The sequence below is a fragment of the Oncorhynchus mykiss genome, chromosome 27 (assembly GCF_013265735.2).
Source record: "Oncorhynchus mykiss isolate Arlee chromosome 27, USDA_OmykA_1.1, whole genome shotgun sequence".
Taxonomy (NCBI): Eukaryota; Metazoa; Chordata; class Actinopteri; order Salmoniformes; family Salmonidae; genus Oncorhynchus; species Oncorhynchus mykiss.
In genome coordinates, this window is record NC_048591.1 from 28,799,771 (window position 1) to 28,824,717 (window position 24,947).

At 45.8% G+C, this 24,947-nt stretch overlaps 1 protein-coding gene across 5 annotated transcripts in view; it reads left to right on the forward strand.

The window, feature by feature from the left end:
- LOC110507909 (glycerophosphodiester phosphodiesterase domain-containing protein 5) overlaps nucleotides 1-24,947 on the forward strand; it is a 98,193-nt gene that overhangs the window by 41,935 nt on the left and 31,311 nt on the right. For all 5 annotated transcript variants that reach the window (XR_005039956.1, XR_005039957.1, XM_036964706.1 and 2 more), the window contains 6 exons: nucleotides 4,120-4,223; nucleotides 11,947-12,040; nucleotides 12,281-12,340; nucleotides 13,160-13,258; nucleotides 13,578-13,671; nucleotides 22,725-22,870. Coding sequence is in view for 3 of the 5 variants with exons in the window: in XM_036964706.1 (XP_036820601.1) it covers nucleotides 4,120-4,223; nucleotides 11,947-12,040; nucleotides 12,281-12,340; nucleotides 13,160-13,258; nucleotides 13,578-13,671; nucleotides 22,725-22,870 (597 nt within the window). In the remaining 2 variants the exon portion in view is untranslated. The remainder of the gene's footprint in view (nucleotides 1-4,119; nucleotides 4,224-11,946; nucleotides 12,041-12,280; nucleotides 12,341-13,159; nucleotides 13,259-13,577; nucleotides 13,672-22,724; nucleotides 22,871-24,947) is intronic.

Genomic DNA, 24,947 nt, shown 5'->3' on the forward strand with positions numbered 1-24,947 from the left:
GGCTTTTGTGGAGCGATGGGTAATGATGCTTCGAGGGTGGCTGTTGTCGATGTGTTCCTGGTTCGAGCCCAGGTAGGGGCGAGGAGAGGAACGGAAGCTATACTGTTACACTGGCAATACTATAGTGCCTATAAAAACATCAAATAGTCAAAGGTATATGAAATACAAATGGTATAGCGAGAAATAGTCCTATAATAACTACAACCTAAAACCTCTTACCTTGGAATATTGAAGTGTCATGTTAAAAGGAACCACCAGCTTTCATATGTTCTCATGTTCTGAGCAAGGAACTTAAACATTAGCTTTTTTACATGGCACATATTGCACTTTTACTTCTCCAACACTTTGTTTTTGCATTATTTAAACCAAATTGAACAGGTTTCATTATTTATTTGAGGCTAAATTGATTTTATTGATGTATTAAGTTAAAATAAGTGTTCATTCAGTATTGTTGTAATTGTCATTATTACAAATAAATAAATAAAATAAAACATCGGCCGATTTAATCGGTATAGGCATTTTTTTTGGTCCTCCAATAATCGGCATCAGCTTTTTTTGGTCCTCCAATAATCGGTATCGGCGTTGAAAAATCATAATCGGTCCACCTCTACCTTAGACCTACAAATATTTTGCTTCACCAAAACGAATGGCGTTTTTACCTAAACTGATCAGAAGAAAGCTTCTGTAATGTAGTGTAGAGCTCTTTGGATGGATGATATTTCTGGAATCTCATTTTTTGATTGACAGTGGAGGATCCTCTGTTAGATTTTTTTTGCAGTAATTCTAGTGTTTACAGTTCCACAGAAGATAATTATCCCCTGATCCTTTTTATCCGTCTATTTTTAGCCTCTGTTGGTCAATGAGGCTTAGGCTATGATGTATTCCATCTTAATTCAGCTGCCTGCCTGCCTAGTGCCCTTCAGCCAAGCAGCACAGCAATTTTCATGGCATTTCCCCAAAAATATCTCCCCGGTAGAGGAAAGTCATTTGCTCTCCCCGCTCCTACTAGGAGAGTACGAGGATGAATGATTCGGCTCTGTTGGGCTTAAACCTCTCAATACAATATAAAACCTTTATTTCCCCTCAGACCAATTAAATACGTTGACAATTTTTTTTCTGGCCCCTCTTGGCGTAGATAGATGTTGACCATTTAACCTCGCTTGGACACAAATGTCTTGTGGGAAATAATACAAAAAAAAGGTTGCATCCCTCACTCATTTTTTAAATGGAAATTCATCATACAGTATGATTCAACAGACTACTAGATGTATTACGCTCCGTACACTTTGAGTGGGTTCCTTGTTTTGACACTAGTTAGAAAGCAGTTTTTAATGCTATGGTGTCGGCCCTGCCCTGAAGGCGTATGTTCCACCCTAACTAAAGCAAGCCGTGCAGAATGTGATGTCATCATAGGTCAGGCAGGCTGTATCATGCCAGAGTGCTCTGGTTTGATTCGCTCCTAAACAGCAACGGAGAAGAACAATGACAGGATTAATGTTCAGTCATATACTATACACATTGCACATACTGTACATGACACTGGCTTGGCTGAATATTCATTTAAGGAATAAATGTGGCAGCCAGCCTAAATATGCCCGTAACATGTCAAAAAATTAGCTTTGAGATTTGAATTTCACATTATTGCACATTGTATGCAATATTTGCCACTCACACAACTGGCTTGGCAACTCGATTAGTTCCCAAGCAGCCAGTTTAAAATGATCCCAAACGTTTAGTCTCATTGTTGTCCAAACATTACCTACTAATAGACCATCCAATCCCTTCTCTGCCAGGGGTGTCACCTCTGTAATCCATCTTGATCTCAGCAGGTGAACAATGTCCCCTCACATGCCCTCAAGGTGTCCCTCTCCCAGGTGTTTCTGGGTAGTCATTAAAAGCCAGAGGGACAGTGCCAGAGCTGCCAGTCAGACCCCAACCTGTCGTAGGGTTAACCCTATGGTTACCTTGACGTCTGGCTTTCTCACATTGCGGTGAATTATTATAATAAATGTTTTATTATTTTACCAGGTAAGTTGACAGAACATATTCTCATTTACAGCAATAGTTACAGGGGAGAGGAGGGGGGGGGGTGAATTGTAAGCTTTAACCAAATACGAGACTTGGAAGTGTAACCATGTAAAACTAACCCTATGGTAACCATTCTGGGGTCTGTATTACTATGATTTCTGAAAGCGAGTGATTTTCTTAGTACGGTCTTTATTGGTCTTAGTATGGTCTTTATTATAATTTAACAAATGTTTTCACGACTTGAATTCCTTATCTGGAAGAGATTGATGGCTAAAAAGAATCGCCACATCCAAATCGCCCACAGGCTTCCTTCCCTCATACTACTATATTCCCAATCCCTGCCCCAAATCAACAACTTTGGTATGTAATAATCCTCATACCATCTCAAACATGTGCTTTAGTGTCCCCATAGTTGAACTGCTGTTTGGCCTGTCCACAACTCCACATAAGCACTAGGCTCTCCTCTCCAGTGCCCAGGGAGACGGTCAGAGTGGAGGGCAGAAGGTATACAAAGGGCTCAGGCTGGTATCTGTCACCACCCAGCCATTAGACCTGGCCCTGTCTTACATCCTGTGCCACTGCCAGCCGATGCCCTCCATGGAACAGTCATCTAAGGTGAACGTCCAGACAGCTTTGTTTGTGCTCTCATATCACCTTGATATCTCCTATCACAGCAAGGCTAAATACAGGGTCAACCGGGGCTTATTTTGAATGGTGCTATCTAAGAACATTATTGCAGATAGAAGTGTAATGTATAGAGCTGGAACAGCTTGTTATTTTGCAAAACAGACTGTCATGTCAGTTCTATTGATACATTTCTATCTAAGCGTTCTCGAGTCCTCCGGGCTCTGTGTGTAAGCCTGATTTCATTGTGTGCTAATTTGTGGGCTGGTATGCAAATACAGTGTGAGGAGCAGCCAGTCGTGCTGTCGTTGTAGAGTCCAATTCTCAGTAGGATGAGGGGTTATCACATCAATTAAAGTTTAATTCATTATAAGGAACAGTTTGGGCAGTTCTGTTCTTTATTTATGTGGTGGTCTTAACTGTTACAATTCTGTCTGAGCGAGGAGCGATATTTTTACTTTTAAATAGATGGGCCAAAAAGGTCTTGACTGTCTGGAGAAGTTTGAAAAGCTAACTTTTTGTGCTTTGTCATCCAAGTCTTGTGCATGTCTGCGTGCGAACATTCTATCTCTTTTATTAGAGCTCTTATTACAGCTTGCGGTGGCTTTGGAAGGCTAAACACAGCTGACCACTAATCGGCTCATGGCCTCATTGGCTATTAAGTTAATGTGAGTAATTACTTGATGAGGACAGTGGTTTGGGAGCTTCGAGTCCCTCTGCTTTTTTACTGAGACAATATGGCCCTATGACAATTTCTGCATGAATGGTTACTGCATACTGCCTCTACCGCAACTGATACCAGACATGTGGTTCTCTCTTTTCAATCAGTTTTAAAGCGGTATGAATATTGTCTCGTCTTTGGTAATGCAGGCTTTGTGAATGCCTACACAAAGTGGGAGTGTGAAATTATTTATGAACAGAATTGACATTACATTCACTATAAACCATGAGCGTTATTGTGTTGACTTGTTCTCCAGACCGTTCCTCGTTTGTGGTTTACCACCTTATTCTGATGCAGCTAGCAAATTGTGTTTTCAAATGTTTGTCATGACTCCAGGTTTAAGCCATCATTCTGTGTGCCAGCCTTGGCTGCATCGTCATCAGTCTCTCTACATCCCGATTATAGTCTATAGGCTCTCACTTTTGCTGGATTAGGGCAGATTGCCCAATGACTACTCTGCCAGACTTTTAGGAGACTGTTGTTGCTTCCATTTCTGTTGTCAGTGTTTATTGTGATGTTGACGTATGGGGGTAATGTTAAGTGGTATGCCATTCTGGTGTGGGCAAAGGACTTTCTAATCAGCCATTTGCTCACTTGCAATCAAAGAAAGTAATACTATGAATGCACCAATAGTATTCCAATGTTTCAACACAACACTGGCCAAAGTGCTTTATGTTAATCTGATGGTATCTGACTAATGATACTGTGGTAAAGGTAATAATGGTTCCTGTGTGTTTGTTTCCCAGTGGGAGTTCCTGTGGTCTCTCATCCTCTTCTTCACCTTCTCTCTGCTCCTGGTCTGGTTCTACTTCTGGTGGGAGGCACACAATGACTACAATGAGTTCAACTGGTGAGTACTGCTGTACAGTGTGTGTGTGTGTATGTGTGTGTGTGCGCACTCTAGTTATGCAACTCATAGATACTTGTCTCTCAGTATATCACCATCAGTCAGTGTTTCATTCAAATAAATGAGTTCCCCACTAAATGCTCCTCTGACGTTCCCTTTGATTCTCTGGCATTTACCTACAGTAGATTGTTTTACTTTAAAATGCTGCAGTTTCTCTTCATATGTTTTTGCTTTTAACTGAAAATGCTAACTCTGTAGTTGTTTTTTTCCACCAATTATTCACTCATCGTGGTTGGTCTAATCTGGGTGGGGATTGGATTGGCTTTAGGGCGTCTATCACTGCAGATTATAGTGAGCATGATTACATAAAGCAGGAATACCCTTTGACCCCAAATCACCTCTCGGATTATTCCAGTCATGTCTCCCCCACAGTTACCATAAAACCAATTGTGCTTGGAAACAATACAGGTATTAGTTCTGTCATGAGACATTGCACATTCAATTGAAGGATATACTACCACTGAAATGATGAATTAGGTTTATTTAGTTGAGCTCTTGACCAAGTTCTCAAGGCCTTCTACATTTTATGTGCATGATATGCCCCAGTGGTCCCTAAAACACATTTGGTGCAATATGTGCGAGCCATAAGAGAGAAGCTTTGTGTTTCTTCTTGTAAGGTGCAATTTGCTTTGTCCCCCCAAAGTCATTCCCCTCGCTCTCTCATTCCACCACCTCCTTTCTCTTCCTGTCATTAGCGCTCAATGTCACCTCTGCTTCCCCCATCGTCCTTCGCTCCTTGTTTATCTCTCCCTGCCCCTCATCCCACTTTCTCCCTCTCCTTCCATACTCTTTATCTCTGCTCCTCTCTCCTTTTAATTTTATCACTCTCTCTACACACTCTCCAAAGGCGTCGGGCATGTTTCAGTCTAGCCTAACCGAACAAGTGTTTGCGTACTCCCTTAAAATACCTTTACTTGAAAAACAAGAAAAAAGCTGCAATAGTACTGTTTGTCCATTTTGAGACACCATAGCCAGTACACACTTCCTCAAAATAGTCAGAACTAATCTAAAATGAATTTAGTTGTTTTTGCCAAGGAGATCTTAGTTGCACAATTTTACATCTAACTAACATTTTTGCAGTATTTTCCAATAAAAAAATTAAGAATCCCTACTGTTGACCAATCACAGACGAAAGGGCATAAACATCGGCTCTGAACTTAGGCTTGCCTCGAAAAAATGTTGTGTGCCCAAATAGCTGAAAAACCCCTAACCAAAGTCCAAAACGAACAAAAACGTCACAATGTTGTCATAATACAGTGGTGCAAAAAAGTATTTAGTCTGCCACCAATTGTGCAAGTTCTCCCACTTAAAAAGATGAGAGGCCTGTAATTTTCATCATAGGTACACTTCAACTATGACAGACAAAATGAGGGAAAAAAATCCAGAAAATCACATTGTAGGATTTTTTATGAATTTATTTGCAAATTATGGTGGAAAATAAGTATTTGGTCAATAACAAAAGTTTAGCTCAATACTTTGTTATATACCCTTTGTTGGCAATGACAGAGGTCAAACGTTTTCTGTAAGTCTTCACAAGTTTTTCACACACTGTTGCTGGTATTTTGGCCCATTCCTCCATGCAGATCTCCTCTAGAGCAGTGATGTTTTGGGGCTGTTGCTGGGCAACACGGACTTTCAACTCCCTCCAAAGATTTTTTTATGAGGTTGAGATCTGGAGACTGGCTAGGCCACTCCAGGACCTTGAAATGCTTCTTACAAAGCCACTCCTTCGTTGCCCGGGCGGTGTATTTGGGATCATTGTCATGCTGAAAGACCCAGCCACGTTTCATCTTCAATGCCCTTGCTGATGGTAGGCTTTGTTACTTTAGTCCCAGCTCTCTGCAGGTCATTCACTAGGTCCCCCCGTGTGGTTCTGGGATTTTTGCTCACCGTTCTTGTGAAGGTTTTCACTCAAAATCTCACGATACATGGCCCCATTCATTCTTTCCTTTACACGGATCAGTCGTCCTGGTCCCTTTGCAGAAAAACAGCCCAAAAGCATGATGTTTCCAGCCCCATGCTTCACAGTAGGTATGGTGTTCTTTGGATGCAACTCAGCATTCTTTGTCCTCTAAACACGACGAGTTGAGTTTTTACCAAAAAGTTATATTTTGGCTTTATCTGACCATATGACATTCTCCCAATCTTCTTCTGGATCATCCAAATGCTCTCTAGCAAACTTTAGACGGGCCTGGACATGTACTGGCTTAAGCAGGGGGACACGTCTGGCACTGCAGGATTTGAGTCCCTGGCGGCGTAGTGTGTTACTGATGGTAGGCTTTGTTACTTGGGTCCCAGCTCTCTGCAGGTCATTCACTAGGTCCCCCCGTGTGGTTCTGGGATTTTTGCTCACCGTTCTTGTGATCATTTTGACCCCACGGGGTGAGATCTTGCGTGGAGCCCCAGATCGAGGGAGATTATCAGTGGTCTTGTATGTCTTCCATTTCCTAATAATTGCTCCCACAGTTGATTTCTTCAAACCAAGCTGCTTACCTATTGCAGATTCAGTCTTCCCAGCCTGGTGCAGGTCTACAATTTTGTTTCTGGTGTCCTTTGACAGCTGTTTGGTCTTGGCCATAGTGGAGTTTGGAGTGTGACTGTTTGAGGTTGTGGACAGGTGTCTTTTATACTGATAACAAGTTCAAACAGGTGCCATTAATACAGGTAACGAGTGGAGGACAGAGGAGCTTCTTAAAGAATGAGTTACAGGTCTGTGAGAGCCAGAAATCTTGCTTGTTTGTAGGTGACCAAATACTTATTTTCCACCATAATTTGCAAATAAATTCATTAAAAATCCTACAATGTGATTTTCTGGATTTTTTTCCCCCCAGTTTGTCTGTCATAGTTGAAGTGTACCTATGATGAAAATTACAGGCCTCTCTCATCTTTTTAAGTGGGAGAACTTGCACAATTGGTGGCTGACAAAATACTTTTTTGCCCCACTGTATATGCATAAACTCTTCTGAACTGTTTTGGCTGGGAAGCCAATTCCCAATGTCTACCACTCCTATGGCCCAGCATCATCAGTAAGATATCCTGTCTTTTTGTAGTGTGTGACCTGGCTTTAGTGTAGCGCTGCTGTAGTTGTAGGGGCTGTCAGGCTCTGACAACAGAGCACAGATAAGGATTGGGATGTAATTAGCCGTTTTGATGCCCCGTGCTTCCCCCCCGCTGGCTCGGCAGCTGTGTCATCCCAGGCCCTCCGAGACCCCCCTGTCACACCCCTCAGCCTGACAGCCAGCCCAGCCGTGTGTGTGTATGTCCCCGTGTGTGCGCGTCCCTGTATCCCACCTGAGTTTGTGTCCCGTGTGTGTGTCTCCGTGTGTGTCCCCATTTGTGTGTCCGTCTCCCCCCGCTGTGTGTGTGCATGTCTCCCCCCCGCTGTGTGTGTGCATGTCTCCCCGCCCCGCTGTGTGTGTGTGTGCATGTCTCCCCGCCCCGCTGTGTGTGTGTGTGCATGTCTCCCCCCCTGCTGTGTGTGTGTGTGTGCATGTCTCCCCCCCTGCTGTGTGTGTGTGTGTGCATGTCTCCCCCCCTGCTGTGTGTGTGTGTGTGTGTGCATGTCTCCCCCCCCCTGCTGTGTGTGTGTGTGTGTGCATGTCTCCCCCCTGCTGTGTGTGTGTGTGTGCATGTCTCCCCCCCTGCTGTGTGTGTGTGTGTGTGTGTGTGCATGTCTCCCCCCCTGCTGTGTGTGTGTGTGTGTGTGCATGTCTCCCCCCCGCTGTGTGTCTCCCTCCATCCCCCCCGTGTGTGTCTCCCTCCATCCCCCCCGTGTGTGTCTCCCTCCCTCCCCCCCGTGTGTGTCTCCCTTCCTCCCCCCCGTGTGTGTCTCCCTCCCCCCCGTGTGTGTCTCCCTCCCCCCCGTGTGTGTCTCCCTCCCCCCCGTGTGTGTCTCCCTCCCTCCCCCCCGTGTGTGTCTCCCTCCCTCCCCCCCGTGTGTGTCTCCCTCCCTCCCCCCCGTGTGTGTCTCCCTCCCTCCCCCCCGTGTGTGTCTCCCTCCCTCCCCCCCGTGTGTGTCTCCCTCCCTCCCCCCGTGTGTGTCTCCCTCCCTCCCCCCCGTGTGTGTCTCCCTCCCTCCCCCCCGTGTGTGTCTCCCTCCCCCCGTGTGTGTCTCACTCCCCCCGTGTGTGTCTCACTCCCCCCGTGTGTGTCTCACTCCCCCCGTGTGTGTCTCACTCCCCCCTCGTGTGTGTGTCTCCCTCCCCCCGTGTGTATGTCTCCCTCCCCCCGTGTGTGTGTTTCCCTCCCCCCCGTGTGTGTGTCTCCCTCCCCCGTGTGTATGTCTCCCTCCCCCGTGTGTATGTCTCCCTCCCCCCCGTGTGTATGTCTCCCTCCCCCCCGTGTGTATGTCTCCCTCCCCCCCGTGTGTGTGTCTCCCTCCCTCCGTGTGTGTCTCCCTCCCCCCGTGTGTGTCTCCCTCCCCCGTGTGTGTGTCTCCCTCCCCCCGTGTGTGCATGTCTCCCCCCTGCTGTGTGTGTGTGTCTCCCTCACCCCTGTGTGTCTCCCTCCCCCCTGTGTGCCTCCCTCCCCCGTGTGTGTGCCTCCCTCCCTCCGTGTGTGTGCCTCCCTCCCCCCGTGTGTGTGCCTCCCTCCCCCCGTGTGTGTGCCTCCCTCCCCCCGTGTGTGTGCCTCCCTCCCTCCGTGTGTGTGCCTCCCTCCCTCCGTGTGTGTGCCTCCCTCCCTCCGTGTGTGTGCCTCCCTCCCTCCGTGTGTGTGCCTCCCTCCCTCCGTGTGTGTGCCTCCCTCCCTCCGTGTGTGTGCCTCCCTCCCCCCGTGTGTGTGCCTCCCTCCCCCCGTGTGTGTGCCTCCCTCCCCCCGTGCGTGTGCCTCCCTCCCCCCGTGCGTGTGTCTCCCTCCCCCCGTGTGTGTCTCCCTCCCCCCGTGTGTGTGTCTCCCTCCCCCCGTGTGTGTGTCTCCCTCCCCCCGTGTGTGTGCCTCCCTCCCCCCGTGTGTGCCTCCCTCCACCCGTGTGTGTGCCTCCCTCCCCCCGTGTGTCTCCCTCCCCCCGTGTGTGTGTTGCCCCCCCCCCATGTGGTTGTGTCTCCCTCCCCCCGTGTGTGTGTGTGTATCCCTCCCCCCGTGTGTCTCCCCCCCCCCGTGTGTGTCTCTCTCCCCCCGTGTGTGTGTGTCTCACCCCCGTGTGTGTCTCTCCCCCCCCGTGTGTGTCTCTCTCCCCCCGTGTGTGTGTGTCTCACCCCCGTGTGTCTCCCCCCCGTGTGTGTCTCTACCCCCACCGTGTGTGTGTCTCCTCCTTCCCCCCCATGTGTGTGTCTCTCTCACCCCCGTGTGTGTGTGTCTCCCCCCGTGTGTCACCCCCCCGTGTGTATGTCTCTACCCCCACCGTGTGTGTGTGTCTCTCCCCCCCCGTGTGTGTGTGTGTGTGTCTCTCCCCCCGTGTGTGTGTGTGTCTCTCCCCCCCGTGTGTGTCTCTCCCCCCCGTGTGTGTGTGTCTCCTCCTTCCCCCCGTGTGTGTCTCCTCCTTCCCCCCGTGTGTGTCTCCTCCTCCCCCCCCATGTGTGTCTCCTCCTCCCCCCCGTGTGTGTCTCCTCCTCCCCCCCGTGTGTCTCCTCCTCCCCCCCCATGTGTGTCTCCTCCTCCCCCCCTGTGTGTGTGTCTCCTCCTTCCCCCCTGTGTGTGTGTCTCCTCCTTCCCCCCGTGTGTGTCTCCTCCTTCCCCCCGTGTGTGTCTCCTCCTTCACCCCCGTGTGTGTCTCCTCCTTCACCCCCGTGTGTGTCTCCTCCTTCACCCCCGTGTGTGTCTCCTCCTTCACCCCCGTGTGTGTCTCCTCCTTCCCCCCCCCGTGTGTGTCTCCTCCTTCCCCCCCCGTGTGTGTGTCTCTCCCCCCGTGTGTGTGTGTGTGTGTGTGTCTCTCCCCCCCGTGTGTGTCTCTCCCCCCCGTGTGTGTCTCCTCCTTCCCCCCGTGTGTGTCTCCTCCTTCCCCCCGTGTGTGTCTCCTCCTTCCCCCCGTGTGTGTCTCCTCCTCCCCCCGTGTGTGTCTCCTCCTCCCCCCCGTGTGTGTCTCCTCCCCCCCCCCCCGTGTGTGTGTCTCCTCCTTCCCCCCCGTGTGTGTGTGTCTCCTCCTTCCCCCCCGTGTGTGTCTCCTCTTCCCCCCCGTGTGTGTCTCCTCCTCCCCCCGTGTGTGTCTCCTCCTCCCCCCGTGTGTGTCTCCTCCTTCCCCCCCGTGTGTGTCTCCTCCTTCCCCCCGTGTGTGTCTCCTCCTTCCCCCCCGTGTGTGTCTCCTCCTTCCCCCCGTGTGTGTCTCCTCCTTCCCCCCCGTGTGTGTGTCTCTCCCCCCCGTGTGTGTGTTTCTCCCCCCGTGTGTGTGTGTGTGTCCCCATCCTTGTGTGTCTCCTCCTTCCCCCCCGTGTGTGTCTCTCCCCCCGTGTGTGTGTTTCTCCCCCCGTGTGTGTGTGTCCCCATCCGTGTGTGTGTCTCCTCCGCCCCCCCCCCGTGTGTCTCTCCCCCCCGTGTGTGTGTGTCTCCTCCTTCCCCCCGTGTGTCTCCTCCTTCCCCCCCGTGTGTGTCTCCTCCTTCCCCCCCGTGTGTGTCTCCTCCTTCCCCCCTGTGTGTGTGTCTCTCCCCCCGTGTGTGTGTTTCTCCCCCCGTGTGTGTGTGTCCCCATCCGTGTGTGTGTCTCCTCCTTCCCCCTCGTGTGTGTGTCTCTCCCCCCCGTGTGTGTGTTACTCCCCCCCGTGTGTGTGTGTCCCCATCCGTGTGTGTGTCTCCTCCGCCCCCCCCCCCCCCGTGTGTGTGTGTCCCCATCCGTGTGTGTGTCTCCTCCGCCCCCCCCCCCCGTGTGTGTGTCCCCATCCCCGTGCATGTGTGTGTCTCCTCCGCCCCCCCGTGTGTGTCTCCTCTGCCCCCCCGTGTGTGTGTATCCCCGTGCATGTGTGTGTCTCCCCGTCCCCGTGTGTGTGTGTCTCTCCCCCCGTGTGTGTGTGTGTGTCTCCTCCGCCCCCCCGTGTGTGTGTCTCCCCGTCCCTGTGTGTGTGTGTGTGTCTCCCCGTCCCCGTGTGTGTTTGTACTGCATGATGTCTTTGTTCCTCCCCTTCCTTTCCTGTGTGTGGAGACACAGCCTTAAGGAGACGTCCTTTTAGAACAAGGCCTTTAACTCGCAACATGTTAACATAGTTATTACATCATCTCTTTGTGCTCCAATACTCATTACAGAGAAGAAGCGACTGCAGCCATTTGCTCTGAGCAGCTCCCTCTTTTGTGTTTATTTGTCTCTGTTTGCTTTGTTTTATGGGGATAATAAAGGCTTACGATCCTGGACAAGGACACTAGAACGAACACATTATGCCTGCCCTGGGAGTTCAGGCCTTCCGGTTTAAGCATCAGTGTCGGCTGTTAGCTCATTTATAGTCAGCCAGTTAATTTTACAAAGAGACCTTTGGGGCTAGGAGCTCGAGGTTGCCCGTTAGGCACAGATCTAGGATTGGCTTCCCTTCCCCCGAATCTAAACCTTAGCCACTAGAGGAAACTCAAAACTGATCTTAGATCAGTGTCAACAACTTCTCCTGCTAGACCACTTGGCTTGTTTCTACAATCTATCCTCTAGCTCTCATCTCAGAGACCAGAGGAGCACAAGCTGCAGCCTGTCCTGATATCGATGAGACGCTACTATTGTGCAACTGACTTCCATCCATTTTGTTCCGTTTGACAGGTTTTTATATAACCGTTCTGGAGAGTGGATCGACGGGACTGTTCCAATCCTAGCCACTACCGCTGCCGGCTTCACTTATATTGCATTTTTAATGGTGAGTTGTCATCTCATCAAACATTCACTGTGAGATGATATTGATATGGTGTCTAGGCAATGGGAACAGCCAGGTAATGTTAGTGGTATAACCTGGCAGGGCAGAAACATGTTGCCAGGCATGTCTGTGCCAAGTCTACACGTGACAGTTAGGATCGCCCAGGCAGCTGTTGACCTTTTTTTAAAACGGTGGCTGTGGATTTCCACGTGATGTGATTTATTTATGTTTCTATTCCTTTAGATTTTAGCACTTTGCCACATAGCAGTGGGACAACAGCTGAACTTGCACTGGCTGCACAAGGTAATGCTCAAATGTGCGATTTGTGGTGTGTTTGTTTATGTACAGTGCCTTGGGGAAGTACCCTTGACTTTTTCCCAATTTTTTAAAATAATAATCCTCAGCAATCTACACACAATACCCCATAATGACAAAATGAAAACTGATTAAAAAAAATAATAAAAAAAATACTAATAAACTTGGATTAGCTAACACAACGTGCCATTGGAACACAGGAGTGATGGTACCTGATTATGTGCCTCTGTATGCCTATGTAGATATTAAATTAAAAATCAGCCGTTTCCAGCTACAATAGTCATTTACAACATTAACAATGTCTACACTGTATTTCTGATCAATTGGATTATTTGAATGGACACAATGTGTTTTTCTTTCTAAAACAAGAACATTTCCAAGTGACTCAACTTTTGAACGGTAGTGTATGTAAATGTGATTTTTTGTTTTTCTATATTGTATTAACAAACATTTTTAAACCTGTTTTTGCTTTGTCATTATTGGGTATTGTGTGTAGATTGATGAGGGGAAAAAAACATTAAGGCTGTAACCTAGAAATTTGGAAAAAGTAAAGGGGTCTGAATACTTTCCGAAGGCACTGTACTGCGTATACTGTGTGTGTCTTCAAGTGGCCAACTGAACTCTGCCTGAACCCCACATTTGAGTTCATGTTTTCCTGCGGGTTGTGAAAGCAGTGACATCATGCCCCAGGGTGCTGTTATCTGGCCAAACACACTACAGAGGGTTGGAATGGTTAGCCTGGGGGAGCTGTGTGTGTCTGTCTGTGTGTGCGTGCGATGGTCTGTAACACTCTGTTTGCCCCCATAGATAGGTGTCAGTACTGCCCTGCTGACCACTGCCATCGGATTCATATCTGTCAATCAAACATGGGGGGAGGAGTGGGCAGTCATCCCTATATCACTCCAGGTCAGTTCAACAACAAACCCGTCCCCATTTAGGGCTGTGCATCAAACTGTATTATACAGGACACTTTCCTGATATGTGGTAATATACTTGATAAATCACATGTTAATGACTATATTGAACTACATACAAAGGCAACATTATTTCAATATAGAAATGCATCTAACAGATGTGTTAAGACTGATTCAAGGGGTTCATTTACTTATTTTTGTTGAATTCTTCATGCATACCATTACCACTGAATTATTTAGTTAATGTCGTACCATTTAACAACTGTGAATGACTGTCGCAATGCCACACCTTTAACACTGAATGATGTCAGGCCACAGGTCCCTTCCTACACCTAGGAGCCCTGGTGGCTGTCACCGCTCTGGCCTGGCTGGTGGCTGGGCAGGTCGCCCGCTCCGAGAAAACAAGTAAGACCTGACCCGGATTCTGTTACTGACTATTTTAGTGTTGCATGCTATACTGAAAATTCTATACTGAATTGTTTTTATACTAGAACATGAACATTTTCCCGGTACTAGCATTTGTTACTTTTGGTTCTTCTCTAAAATTTGTCTCGCACCATCTAAGGATTGAGAGGATCGAGTCTGTCTAGTAATTTGTTTGAATCTTCTCAAAGGGGCAGTAATAAGCTAGCCAGCTGACACCGCGCAAGCCACTATTTAAGAAGCAAGCGAGAGGAGAGAGAAAATGCCGACAGCATGGCTTCTGCAAAAGGAAACAGCATACCTCCACGCCTGCAGCTCGTTGACAAAACTGGCTGCAGGGGTGAACTATGGGAATACTTAGCTTGCAGAGCAGATGTGGGCAAACAACTAATAAAAAGGTGTTACAAATCAGTAGAGTGCAAGGGAGGTTTAGTTCCACAACAACATAAAAAAAATAAGCAATTTTACACATGACATTTGCATTGTAACTTTGTCGTTATTCTACTAAAGTTTGATTATTTTTCAGTGACAATGAAAAGCGAGTCAGGTAAAGAGATCTTTTTCGTCTTAAAGGGGCAGTGTTGTATTTTGAGACAGGCTTGATAAGGTAAGTAGCCAATAGTCAGAGGGAAGCATAATTTGTATGATTGTCTATAATAATAGTGTGGGAATAATAATGCATTTTATTTTGTAAAATGTTTTCTTGCCTCAAACAACAAACATTTTCAGTCACCTCCTTGTCTGAAGGACAAGTGGATAAACAGGTTAATGTTGAGCCCTGCATGTTTTTTTCAGAAGTCTCATGGAACGTAGGCCTACATTGAACACCACACACTGGCTGCTACAGTAGGCTGAATGATAGAACAGCCATGTAAAAATTGGCAAGGGTCCTCAGATCCTCAAAACGTTATACAGCTGCACCATCGAGAGCATGGTTGCATCACCACCTGGTATGGCAACTGCTCGGCCTCAGACCGCAAGGTGCTACAGAGGGTAGTGCGTACGGCCCAGTACAACACTGGGGCCAAGCTTCCTGTTTTTTTACGTAGCTGCTACCTGATGTTTATCATCTATGCATAGTCACTTTACCCCTACCTATCTTGACTAACCTGTACACCCGCACATTAATTCAATACCTGTACCCCCTGTATATAGCCTTGTTATTTTATTGTTGCTAGTTTATATTTACATTTTGTTTATTTAGTAAATATTTTTTCTTAACTCTTATTTTTCTTAAATGCATTGTTGGTTAAGAGCTTGTAAGTAAGCATTTCACCGTAAGGTCTACTACACCTGTTGTATTCGGCTCATGACAAATAAAAAAAAAAAGAGCCTCCTACTGGCCCTCCAACACCACTTCCAGCAGCATCTGGTCTCCCATCCAGGGACTGACCAGGACCAACCCTGCATAGCTTCAGAAGCTGTTTGCTCTGGGTGTCCGATATAGTTAGGCATCAGGAACATTTAAGTTATCCTTGTGTTATTTAATATGGTGTTTTATTTTAGCAAGAAATTTAATATATTGTATTTGTTATTTTAGTTCTACCAGTTTTCAACATATTCAATGTTAAAAATAAATAAAGCCCAGTGGTTATTCTGACTTTAGCTAATTCGCATAATAATGTTTTTGTTGCCATGGTATCGTTTTGGTATTGAGTATTATGATACTAATAAACCTGGTTATCGTGACAACACTAGACCATGTTACTGACTCCCACCTCACTGATCAAAGCTCAGCTACTACTGTCAGACGACTTAACAGCCTCCTAGAGCTGTGGGCGTTAAATGATTAACCCCATGTACACAATAGGGCAAGCCCCTGTCAGAGTGGCAGGGATACTAGGCATTCTTCTGGCCTCACGTGACACCACCAGTCCACAGGTCATTGTTAGGCCACTGAGGTCTGTTGACACTGCCAGTTAGACATCAAGTACTGGGGTATTTCTGCCTTCCTTTAAATCTGTCAGAGTAGTACAAGGGAGGCAGAGTAGTGTTTGAGGTGCTTTGAGATCCCCTAGATTAAATACTGAATCGTCATTGCTGTTGTTTCTGGAGGCAAATAACTTTCATGAATATTCAGTTGTAGTTTATAGACACTCCATTTCCATTTTTTATACTTTGTATTTGGGTAGAACAGTGGATTTCTGTGAAAGGACAATGCCTCAGCAGTCTGTTTACTCTCACAGTAACTCACATTATTAATGTGTGCTGTAATATGGCTACAATAAAAATATATATAATTTATTCATCCTTCATTTTTACAGGCTAATCTTATTGAAATACAGTATATGTCTCTTTAACATAGAATATCTGTTTAAGTGTAACAGACATTAGCCTGTGGTCCCCTGTGGTTTACAGGGGTCAATGGTGCCTGGATGTGAGGTTAGGTGTGTAGCTAGCTGGCGGACCTCTGTCTGAATGCCAGAGAGGTTCTGAGGGCAGAGGGTGAAGGCTTTCAGCTTTGTAACAAGAGTTCTTCTGACGCAGTCAATCTGGCCTAAGCACTGACCTTGAAATGAATCCGACCTCCTGTGTGAGGGATGTACTCTAGCTACATTAATCATCACTTACCTGCAGTACAGCACACAGAGATGGATAATGAGAAAGTGTGGCTAAAGGCTGGCTGGCTTTGACACCATATATACAGTACCAGTCAAAGTTTGCACAAACCTACTCATTCAAGGGTTTTTCTTTATTTTTACTATTTTCTACATTGTAGAATAATAGTAAAGACATCATAACTATGAAATAACACACATGGAATCATGTAGTAACCAAAAAAGTGTTAAACAAACTGGACAGTTATCTCAATCTCTTCATTCAAAGACTCAATCATGGACACTCTTACTGACACTTGTGGCTGCTTTGCGTGATGTATTGTTGTCTCTGCCTTGTCTGTGCCCAATAATGTTTGTACCCTGTTTTGTGCTCCTACCATGTTGTTACTGCCATGTTGTCATGTTGTGTTACTATCATGCTGTCATATGTTGCTGCCATGCTATGTTGTCTTAGGTCTTTCTTTATGTAGTGTTGTCTCTCTTGTTGTGATGTCATATATTTTTAATCCCCATCCCCACAGGAGGCCTTTTTGTTCTTAACCTGTTAGAGCTCTAGGGGCGCTATTTCATTTTTGGATAAAAAACGTTCCCGTTTTAAGCGCGATATTTTGTCACGAAAAGATGCTCGACTATGCATATTCTTGACAGTTTGGAAAGAAAACACTCTGAAGTTTCAGAATCTGCAAAGATTTTGTCTGTAAGTGCCCCAGAACTCATTCTACAGGCGAAACCAAGATGATGCATCACCCAGGAATTAGCAGAATTTCTGAAGCTCTGTTTTCCATTCTCTCCTTATATGGCTGTGATTTGCGCAACGAATGAGCCTACACTTTCTGTCGTTCGCCCAAGGTCTTAGCAGCATTGTGACGTATTTGTAGGCATATCATTGGAAGATTGACCATAAGAGACTACATTTTCCAAGTGTCCGCCTGGTGTCCTGCGTCGAATTCGGTGCGCAATTGCCAGCTGCTTCTACTTTACCATTTGATTCAGGGGAGAAAGCATGTGTCCAAGAACGATGTATCAATGAAGAGATATGTGAAAAACACCTTGATGATTGATTCTAAACAACGTTTGCCATGTTTTCAGTCGATATTATGGAGTTAATTTGGAAAAAAGTTCGCGTTTTGAGGACTGAATTTTCAGATTTTTTTTGGTAGCCAAATGTGATGTATAAAAGGAGCTATTTCTAATACACAAGGAATCTTTTTGGAAAAACTGAGCATCTGCTATCTAACTGAGAGTATCCTCATTGAAAACATCAGAAGTTCTTCAAAGGTAAAAGATTTTATTTGAAGGCTTTTATGTTTTTGTTAATGTTGCGTGCTGGATGCTAACGCTAATGCTAACGCTAAATGCTAACGCGAAATGCTAACGCTAGCTAGCTACTTTTACACAAATTATTGTTTTCCTATGGTTGAGAAGCATATTTTGAAAATCTGAGATGACAGTGTTGTTTACAAAAGGCTAAGCTTGAGAGATGGCATATTTATTTCATTTCATTTGCGATTTTCATAAATAGTTAACGTTGTGTTATGCTAATGAGCTTGCTGATAGATTTACACAATCCTGGATACAGGGGTTTTTTCATAGCTAAACGTGACGCAGAAAACGGAGCGATTTGTCCTAAACAAATAATCTTTCAGGAAAAACTGAACATTTGCTATCTGAGAGTCTCCTCATTGAAAACATCTGAAGTTCTTCAAAGGTAAATGATTTTATTAGAATGCTTTTCTGTTTTTTTGTGTAAATGTTGCCAGCTGAATGCTAATGCTAAATGCTACGTTAGCCATCAATACTGTTACACAAATGCTTGTTTTGCAATGGTTGAGAAGCATATTTTGAAAATCTGAGATGGCAGTGTTGTTAACAAAAGGCTAAGCTTGAGAGCTAGCATATTTATTTCATTTCATTTGCGATTTTCATGAATAGTTAACGTTGCGTTATGGTAATGAGCTTGAGTCTGTATTCACGATCCCGGATCCGGGATGGGGAGTACAGAAAGGTTAACTGACTTGCCTAGTTAAATAAATACGAATATACACTGCTCAAAAAAGTAAAGGAACACTAAAATAACACATCCTAGATCTGAATGAATGAAATATTCTTCTTAAATAATTTTTTCTTTACATAGTTGAATGTGCTGACAACAAAATCACACAAAAATTATCAATGGAAATCAAATTTATCAACCCATGTAGGTCTGGATTTGGAGTCACACTCAAAATTAAAGTGGAAAACCACACTACAGGCTGATTCAACTTTGATGTAATGTCCTTAAAATAAGTCAAAATGAGGCTCAGTAGTGTGTGTGGCCTCCAAGTGCCTGTATGACCTCCCTACAACGCCTGGGCATGCTCCTGATGAGGTGGCGGATGGTCTCCTGAGGGATCTCCTCCCAGACCTGGACTAAAGCATCCGTCAACTCCTGGACAGTCTGTGGTGCAACGTGGTGTTGGTGGATGGAGCGAGACATGATGTCCCAGATGTGCTCAATTGGATTCAGGTCTGGGGAACGGGCAGGCCAGTCCATAGCATCAATGCCTTCCTCTTGCAGGAACTGCTGACACACTCCAGCCACATGAGGTCTAGCATTGTCTTGCATTAGGAGGAACCCAGGGCCAACCGCACCAGCATATGGTCTCACAAGGGGTTTGAGGATCTCATCTCGGTACCTAATGGCAGTCAGGCTACCTCTGTGCCCCCCCCCCAAAGAAATGCCACCCCACACCATGACTGACCCACCGCCAAACCGATCATGTTGGAGGATGTTGCAGGCAGCAGAACGTTCTCCACGGCGTCTCCAGACTCTGTCACGTCTGTCACGTGCTCAGTGTGAACCTGCTTTCATCTGTGAAGGGCCAGTGGCAAATTTGCCAATCTTGGTGTTCTCTGGCAAATGCCAAACGTCCTGCACGGTGTTGGGCTGTAAGCACCACCCCCACCTGTGGACGTCGGGCCTTCATACCACCCTCATGGAGTCTGTTTCTGACCGTTTGAGCAGACACATGCACATTTGTGGCCTGCTGGAGGTCATTTTGCAGGGGTCTGGCAGTGCTCCTCCTGCTCCTCCTTGTACAAAGGCGGAGGTAGCGGTCCTGCTGCTGGGTTGTTGCCCTCCTACAGCCTCCTCCACGTCTCCTTATGTACTGGCCTGTCTCCTGGTAGTGCCTCCATGCTCTGGACACTACGCTGACAGACACAGCAAGCCTTCTTGCCACAGCTCGCATTGATGTTCCATCCTGGATGAGCTGCACTACCTGAGCCACTTGTGTGGGTTGTAGACTCCGTCTCATGCTACCACTAGAGTGAAATCACCGCCAGCATTCAAAAGTGACCAAAACATCAGCCAGGAAGCATAGGAACTGAGAAGTGGTCTGTGGTCACCACCTGCAGAACCACTCCTTTATTGGGGGTGTCTTGCTAAATGCCTATAATTTCCACCTATTGTCTATTCCATTTGCACAACAGCTTGTGAAATGTATTGTCAATCAGTGTTGCTTCCTAAGTGGACAGTTTGATTTCACAGTGTGATTGACTTGGAGTTACATTGTGTTGTTTAAGTGTTCCCTTTATTTGGGCAAGAACAGCTCAAATAAGCAAAGAGAAGCGACAGTCCGTTACTTTAAGACATGAAGGTCAGTCAATTTGGAAAATGTCAAGAACTTTCAAAGTTTCTTCAAGTGCAGTCTCAGAAACCATCAAGCGCTATGATGAAACTGGCTCTCATGAGGACTGCCACAGGAAAGGAGGACCCAGAGTTACCGCTGCTGCAGAGGATGAGTTCATTAGAATTAACAGCCTCAGCAATTGCAGCCCAAATAAATGCTTCACATGGTTCAAGTAACAGACACATCTCAGCATCAACTGTTCAGAGGAGACTGCGTGAATCAGGCCTTCATGGTTGAATTACTGCAAAGAAACCTACTAAAAGACACCAATAAGAAGAAGAGACTTGCTTGGGCCAAGATACAAGAGCAATGGACATTAGACCGGTGGAAATCTGTCCAAATTTGAGATTTTTGGTTCCATCCTCCGTGTCTGTGAGACGTAGAGTAGGTGAACGGATGATCTCCGCATGTGTGGTTCCCACCGTGAAGCATAGAGGAGGTGTGGGGGTGCTTTGCTGGTGACACTGTCAGGGATTTATTTAGAATTCAAGGCACACTTAACCAGTATGGCTACCACAGTATTTTGCAGTGATATGCTATCATATCTGATTTGCACTTAGTGGGAATATCATTTGTTTTTCAACAGGACAATGACCCAACACACCTCCAGGCTGTGTAAGGGATATTTGACCAAGAAGGAGAGTGATTGAGTGCTGCATCAGATGACCTGGCCTCCACGCTCACCCGACCTCAACCCAATTGAGATGGTTTGGGATGAGTTGGACCGCAGAGTGAAGGAAAAGCAGTCAACAAGTGCTCAGCATATGTGGGAACTCCTTCAAGAGCATTTCAGGGGAAGCTGGTTGAGAGAATGCCAATAGTGTTCAAAGCTGTCATCAAGGCGGTGGCTACTTTGAAGAATCTCAATTATAAAATGTGTTGATTTGGTTGATAAATTTTGGTTACTACATGACTCCATGTGCGTAATTTCACACTTTTGATGTCTTCACTATTATTCTAAACTCAGCAAAAAAAGAAACGTCCCTTTTCAGGACCCTGTTTTTCAAAGATAATTCATAAAAATTCAAAACTTCAAAGATCTTCATTGTAAAGGGTTTAAACACTGTTTTCCATGCTTGTTCAATGAATCATAAACAATTAATGAACCTGCACCTGTGGAACGGTCGTTAAGACCCTAACAGCTTACAGACAGTAAGCAATTAAGGTCACAGTTATGAAAACTTAGGACACTAAAGAGGCCTTTCTGAAAAACACCAAAAGAAAGATGCCCAGGGTCCCTGATAATTTTTTTGAACGTGCCTTAGGCATGCAGCAAGGAGGCATGAGGACTGCAGATGTGGCCAGGGCAATAAATTGCAATGTCCGTACTGTGAGACACCTAAGACAGCACTACAGGGAGACAGCTGATCATCCTCGCAGTGGCAGACCACGTGTACAACACCTGCACAGGATCGGTACATCCGAACATCACACCTGCGGGACAGATACAGGATGGCAACAACAACTCCCCGAGTTACACCAGGAAAGCACAATTCCTCCATCAGTGCTCAGACTGTCCGCAATAGGCTGAGAGAGGCTGGACTGAGGGCTTGTAAAGCCTGTTGTAAGGCAGGACATGACCGGCAACAATGTTGCCTATGGGCACAAACCACTGTCGCTGGACCAGACAGGACTGGCAAAAAGTGCTCTTCACTGACGAGTTGTGGTTTTGTCTCACCAGGGATGATGATCGGATTCACGTTTATCATCGAAGGAATGAGCGTTACAACAAGGCCTGTACTCTGGAGCGGGATCGATTTGGAGGTGGAGGGTCTGTCATGGTCTGGGGCAGTGTGTCACAGCATCATCGGACTGCGCTTGTTGTCATTGCAGGCAATCTCAACGCTGTGCGTTACAGGGAAGACATCCTCCTCCCTCATGTGGTACCCATCCTGCAGGCTCAACCTGACATGACATGAACCTCCAGCATGACAATGCCACCAGCCATACTGCTTGTTCTGTGTGTGATTTCCTGCAAGACAGGACTGTCAGTGTTCTGTCATAGCCAGCATAGAGCCCGGACCTCAATCCCATTGAGCACGTCTGAGACCTGTTGTGCTAGGGCCGTTCCCCCTAGAAATGTCCGGAAACGTGCAGGTTCCTTGGTGGAAGAGTGGTGTAACATCTCACAGCAAGAACTAGCAAATCTGGTGCAGTCCATGAGGAGGAGATGCACTGCAGTACTTAATGCAGCTGGTGGCCACACCAGATACTGACTGACTTTTGATTTTGACCACCCCTTTGTTCAGGGACACATTATTCCATTTCTGCTAGTCACATGTCTGTGGAACTTGTTCGGTTTGTCTCAGTTGTTGAATCTTGTTATTTTCATAAAAATATTTACACATGTTAAGTTTGCTGAAAATAAACGCAGTTGCCAGTGAGGATGTTTTTTTGCTGATTTTACAATGTAGAAAATAGTAAAGATAAATAAAAACCTTTGAATGAGTAGGTGTGTCCAAACTTTTGGCTGGTACTGTATCTCAACCCAAACTGGCCACGTAAAATGTTTAGAAACATTCTGTGAATGGTCTTCTTGCACATAAAGAAGCTATATTCAGGTGTGCTATTTATTTATGTCCTTGAGCATCTCCGTACAATAGACAACCGTGACGAGCAAAAAAGTATTCCATGACATTTAGCCTTTCGGCCATAGCTATTCTATATACTTGGGTATTCTATTCATTCTATGTTTTATTCGTCACCCTCCCCATGGTTTCTATTCATTCTACATCTGTTGCATTCTACCCCCTCCCCAGGGTTTCTATTAATTCTATATCTATGTTGTGTTCTACCCCCTCCCCAGTGTTTCAGGTGGTGGTTCTCCTGCTCTACCTAAGTGTTCTACTGGGTCTCTACATGGCCCCCCTTTCCATCACCTCCCCCTGCATCATGGACCACGCCAACCTCACACCACGCCCTGACGTCATTGGCCACCAGGGCGCACCCATGGTGAGTCAGCTGAACCAGCTGCCCAATCCGAGGGCATGTAATGGGAGGCACCTCATACGTTTTGCTTCTAGATTATACAATAACATACCCACAGAGATGTAACCTTCATGGAGGGCACAAGAGAAATCATGCTGGCCAACAGTTTATTTTTCCACCCACTCACTTCCTTCAAACTATCTAGGGCTATTCTAGTGTATTAATGACCCTCTGGACCTGAGCTGAAAATAGCCCAGGAATAGATGGCAAACAGACTTCTGGGCTTTCTGTAAGCACTATCTGGAAGATATAGGCTACTGTATGTGCGAGCACTTAACCTATCAGCTCAACCTATAGAATAAATATTTCATATGATTCCATGTCTAGCATTTCTTCACTTGTTTTCTTATTTCATATCATGTTATACTGCATTTCTCTCCAGGCAGAGATATATATATATATATATATATATATATATATATATATATATATATATATATATATATATATATATATATATATATATATATATATATATATATATATATATATATATATATATATATATATATATATATATATATATATATATATATATATATATATATATATATATATATATATATATATATATATATACACACACACACACACACACACACACACACACACACACACACACACACACACACACACACACACACTGCATTCGGAATGCATCAGACCACTTCACTTTTTCCACATTTTATTACGTTACAGCCTTATTCTAAAATGGATTAAAAAATAAATGTTTCCTCATCAATCTACACAAAACACCCCATAATGACAAAGTGAAGACAGGTTTTTAGACATTTTTGTAAATGTATTAAAAATACAAAACAAACACCTTGTTTACATAAGTAGTCAGACCCTTGGCTATGAGACTTGAAATTGTGCTCCGGTGCATCCTGTTTCCATTTATCATCCTTGATGTTTCTACAACTTGATTGGAGTCCACCTTTGGTAAATTCAATTGATTGGACATGATTTGGAAAGGCGCACACCTGTCTATATTTGGTCCCACAGTTGACAGTGCATGTCAGAGCAAAAACCAAACCATGAGATCGAAGGAATTGTCCGTAGAGCTCTGAGACAGGATTGTGTCAAGGCACAGATCTAGAAGGGTACCAAAAAACATCTGCATCCTTGAAGGTCCCCAAGAACACAGTGGCCTCCATTATTCTTAAATGGAAGAAGTTTAGAACCGCCAAGACTCTTCCTAGAGCTGGCCGCCCAGCCAAACTAAGCAATCAGGGGAGGGCCTTTTTCAGGGAGATGACCAAGAAACTGATGGTCACTCTGACAGAGCTCTAGAGTTATTTTGTGGAGATGGGAGATCTTTCCAAAAGGACAACCATCTCTGCAGCACTCCGCCAATCAGGCCTTTATGTAGAGTGACCAGACGGAAGCCACTCCTTAGTAAAGGCACATGCCAGCCCACTTTTTTGCCAAAAGTCACCTAAAGGACTCTCAGACCATGAGAAACAAGATTCTCTGATGAAACCAAGATTAAACTATTTGGCATCACTTCTGGAAGAAACCTGGCACCATCCCTACGGTGGTGGCAGCATCATGCTGTGGGGATGTTTTTCAGCTGCAGGGACTGGGAGACTAGTCCGGATTGAGGGAAAGATGAACGGAGCAAAGTACAGAGAGATCCTTGATGAAACCCGCTCCAGAGTGCTCAGGACCTCAGACTGGGGTGACAGTTCACCTTCCAATAGGACAATGACCCTAAGCACACAGCCAAGACAACGCAGGAGTGGCTTCCATACAAGTCTCTGAATGTCCTTGAGTGGCCCAGTCAGAGGTCGGACTTGAACCCGATCAAACATGTCTGAAGAGACCTGAACATGCTTGTGCAGCGACGCTCCCCATCCAACCTGACAGAGCTTGAGAGGATCTGCAGAGAAGAATGAGAGAAATTCTCCAAATACAGGTGTGCCAAGCTTGTAGCAACATACCCAAGAAGACTCTAGGCTGTAATTGCTGCCAAATGTGCTTCAACAAAGTACTGAGTAAATGGTCTGAATACTTATATAAATGTGATATTTCTGTTTTT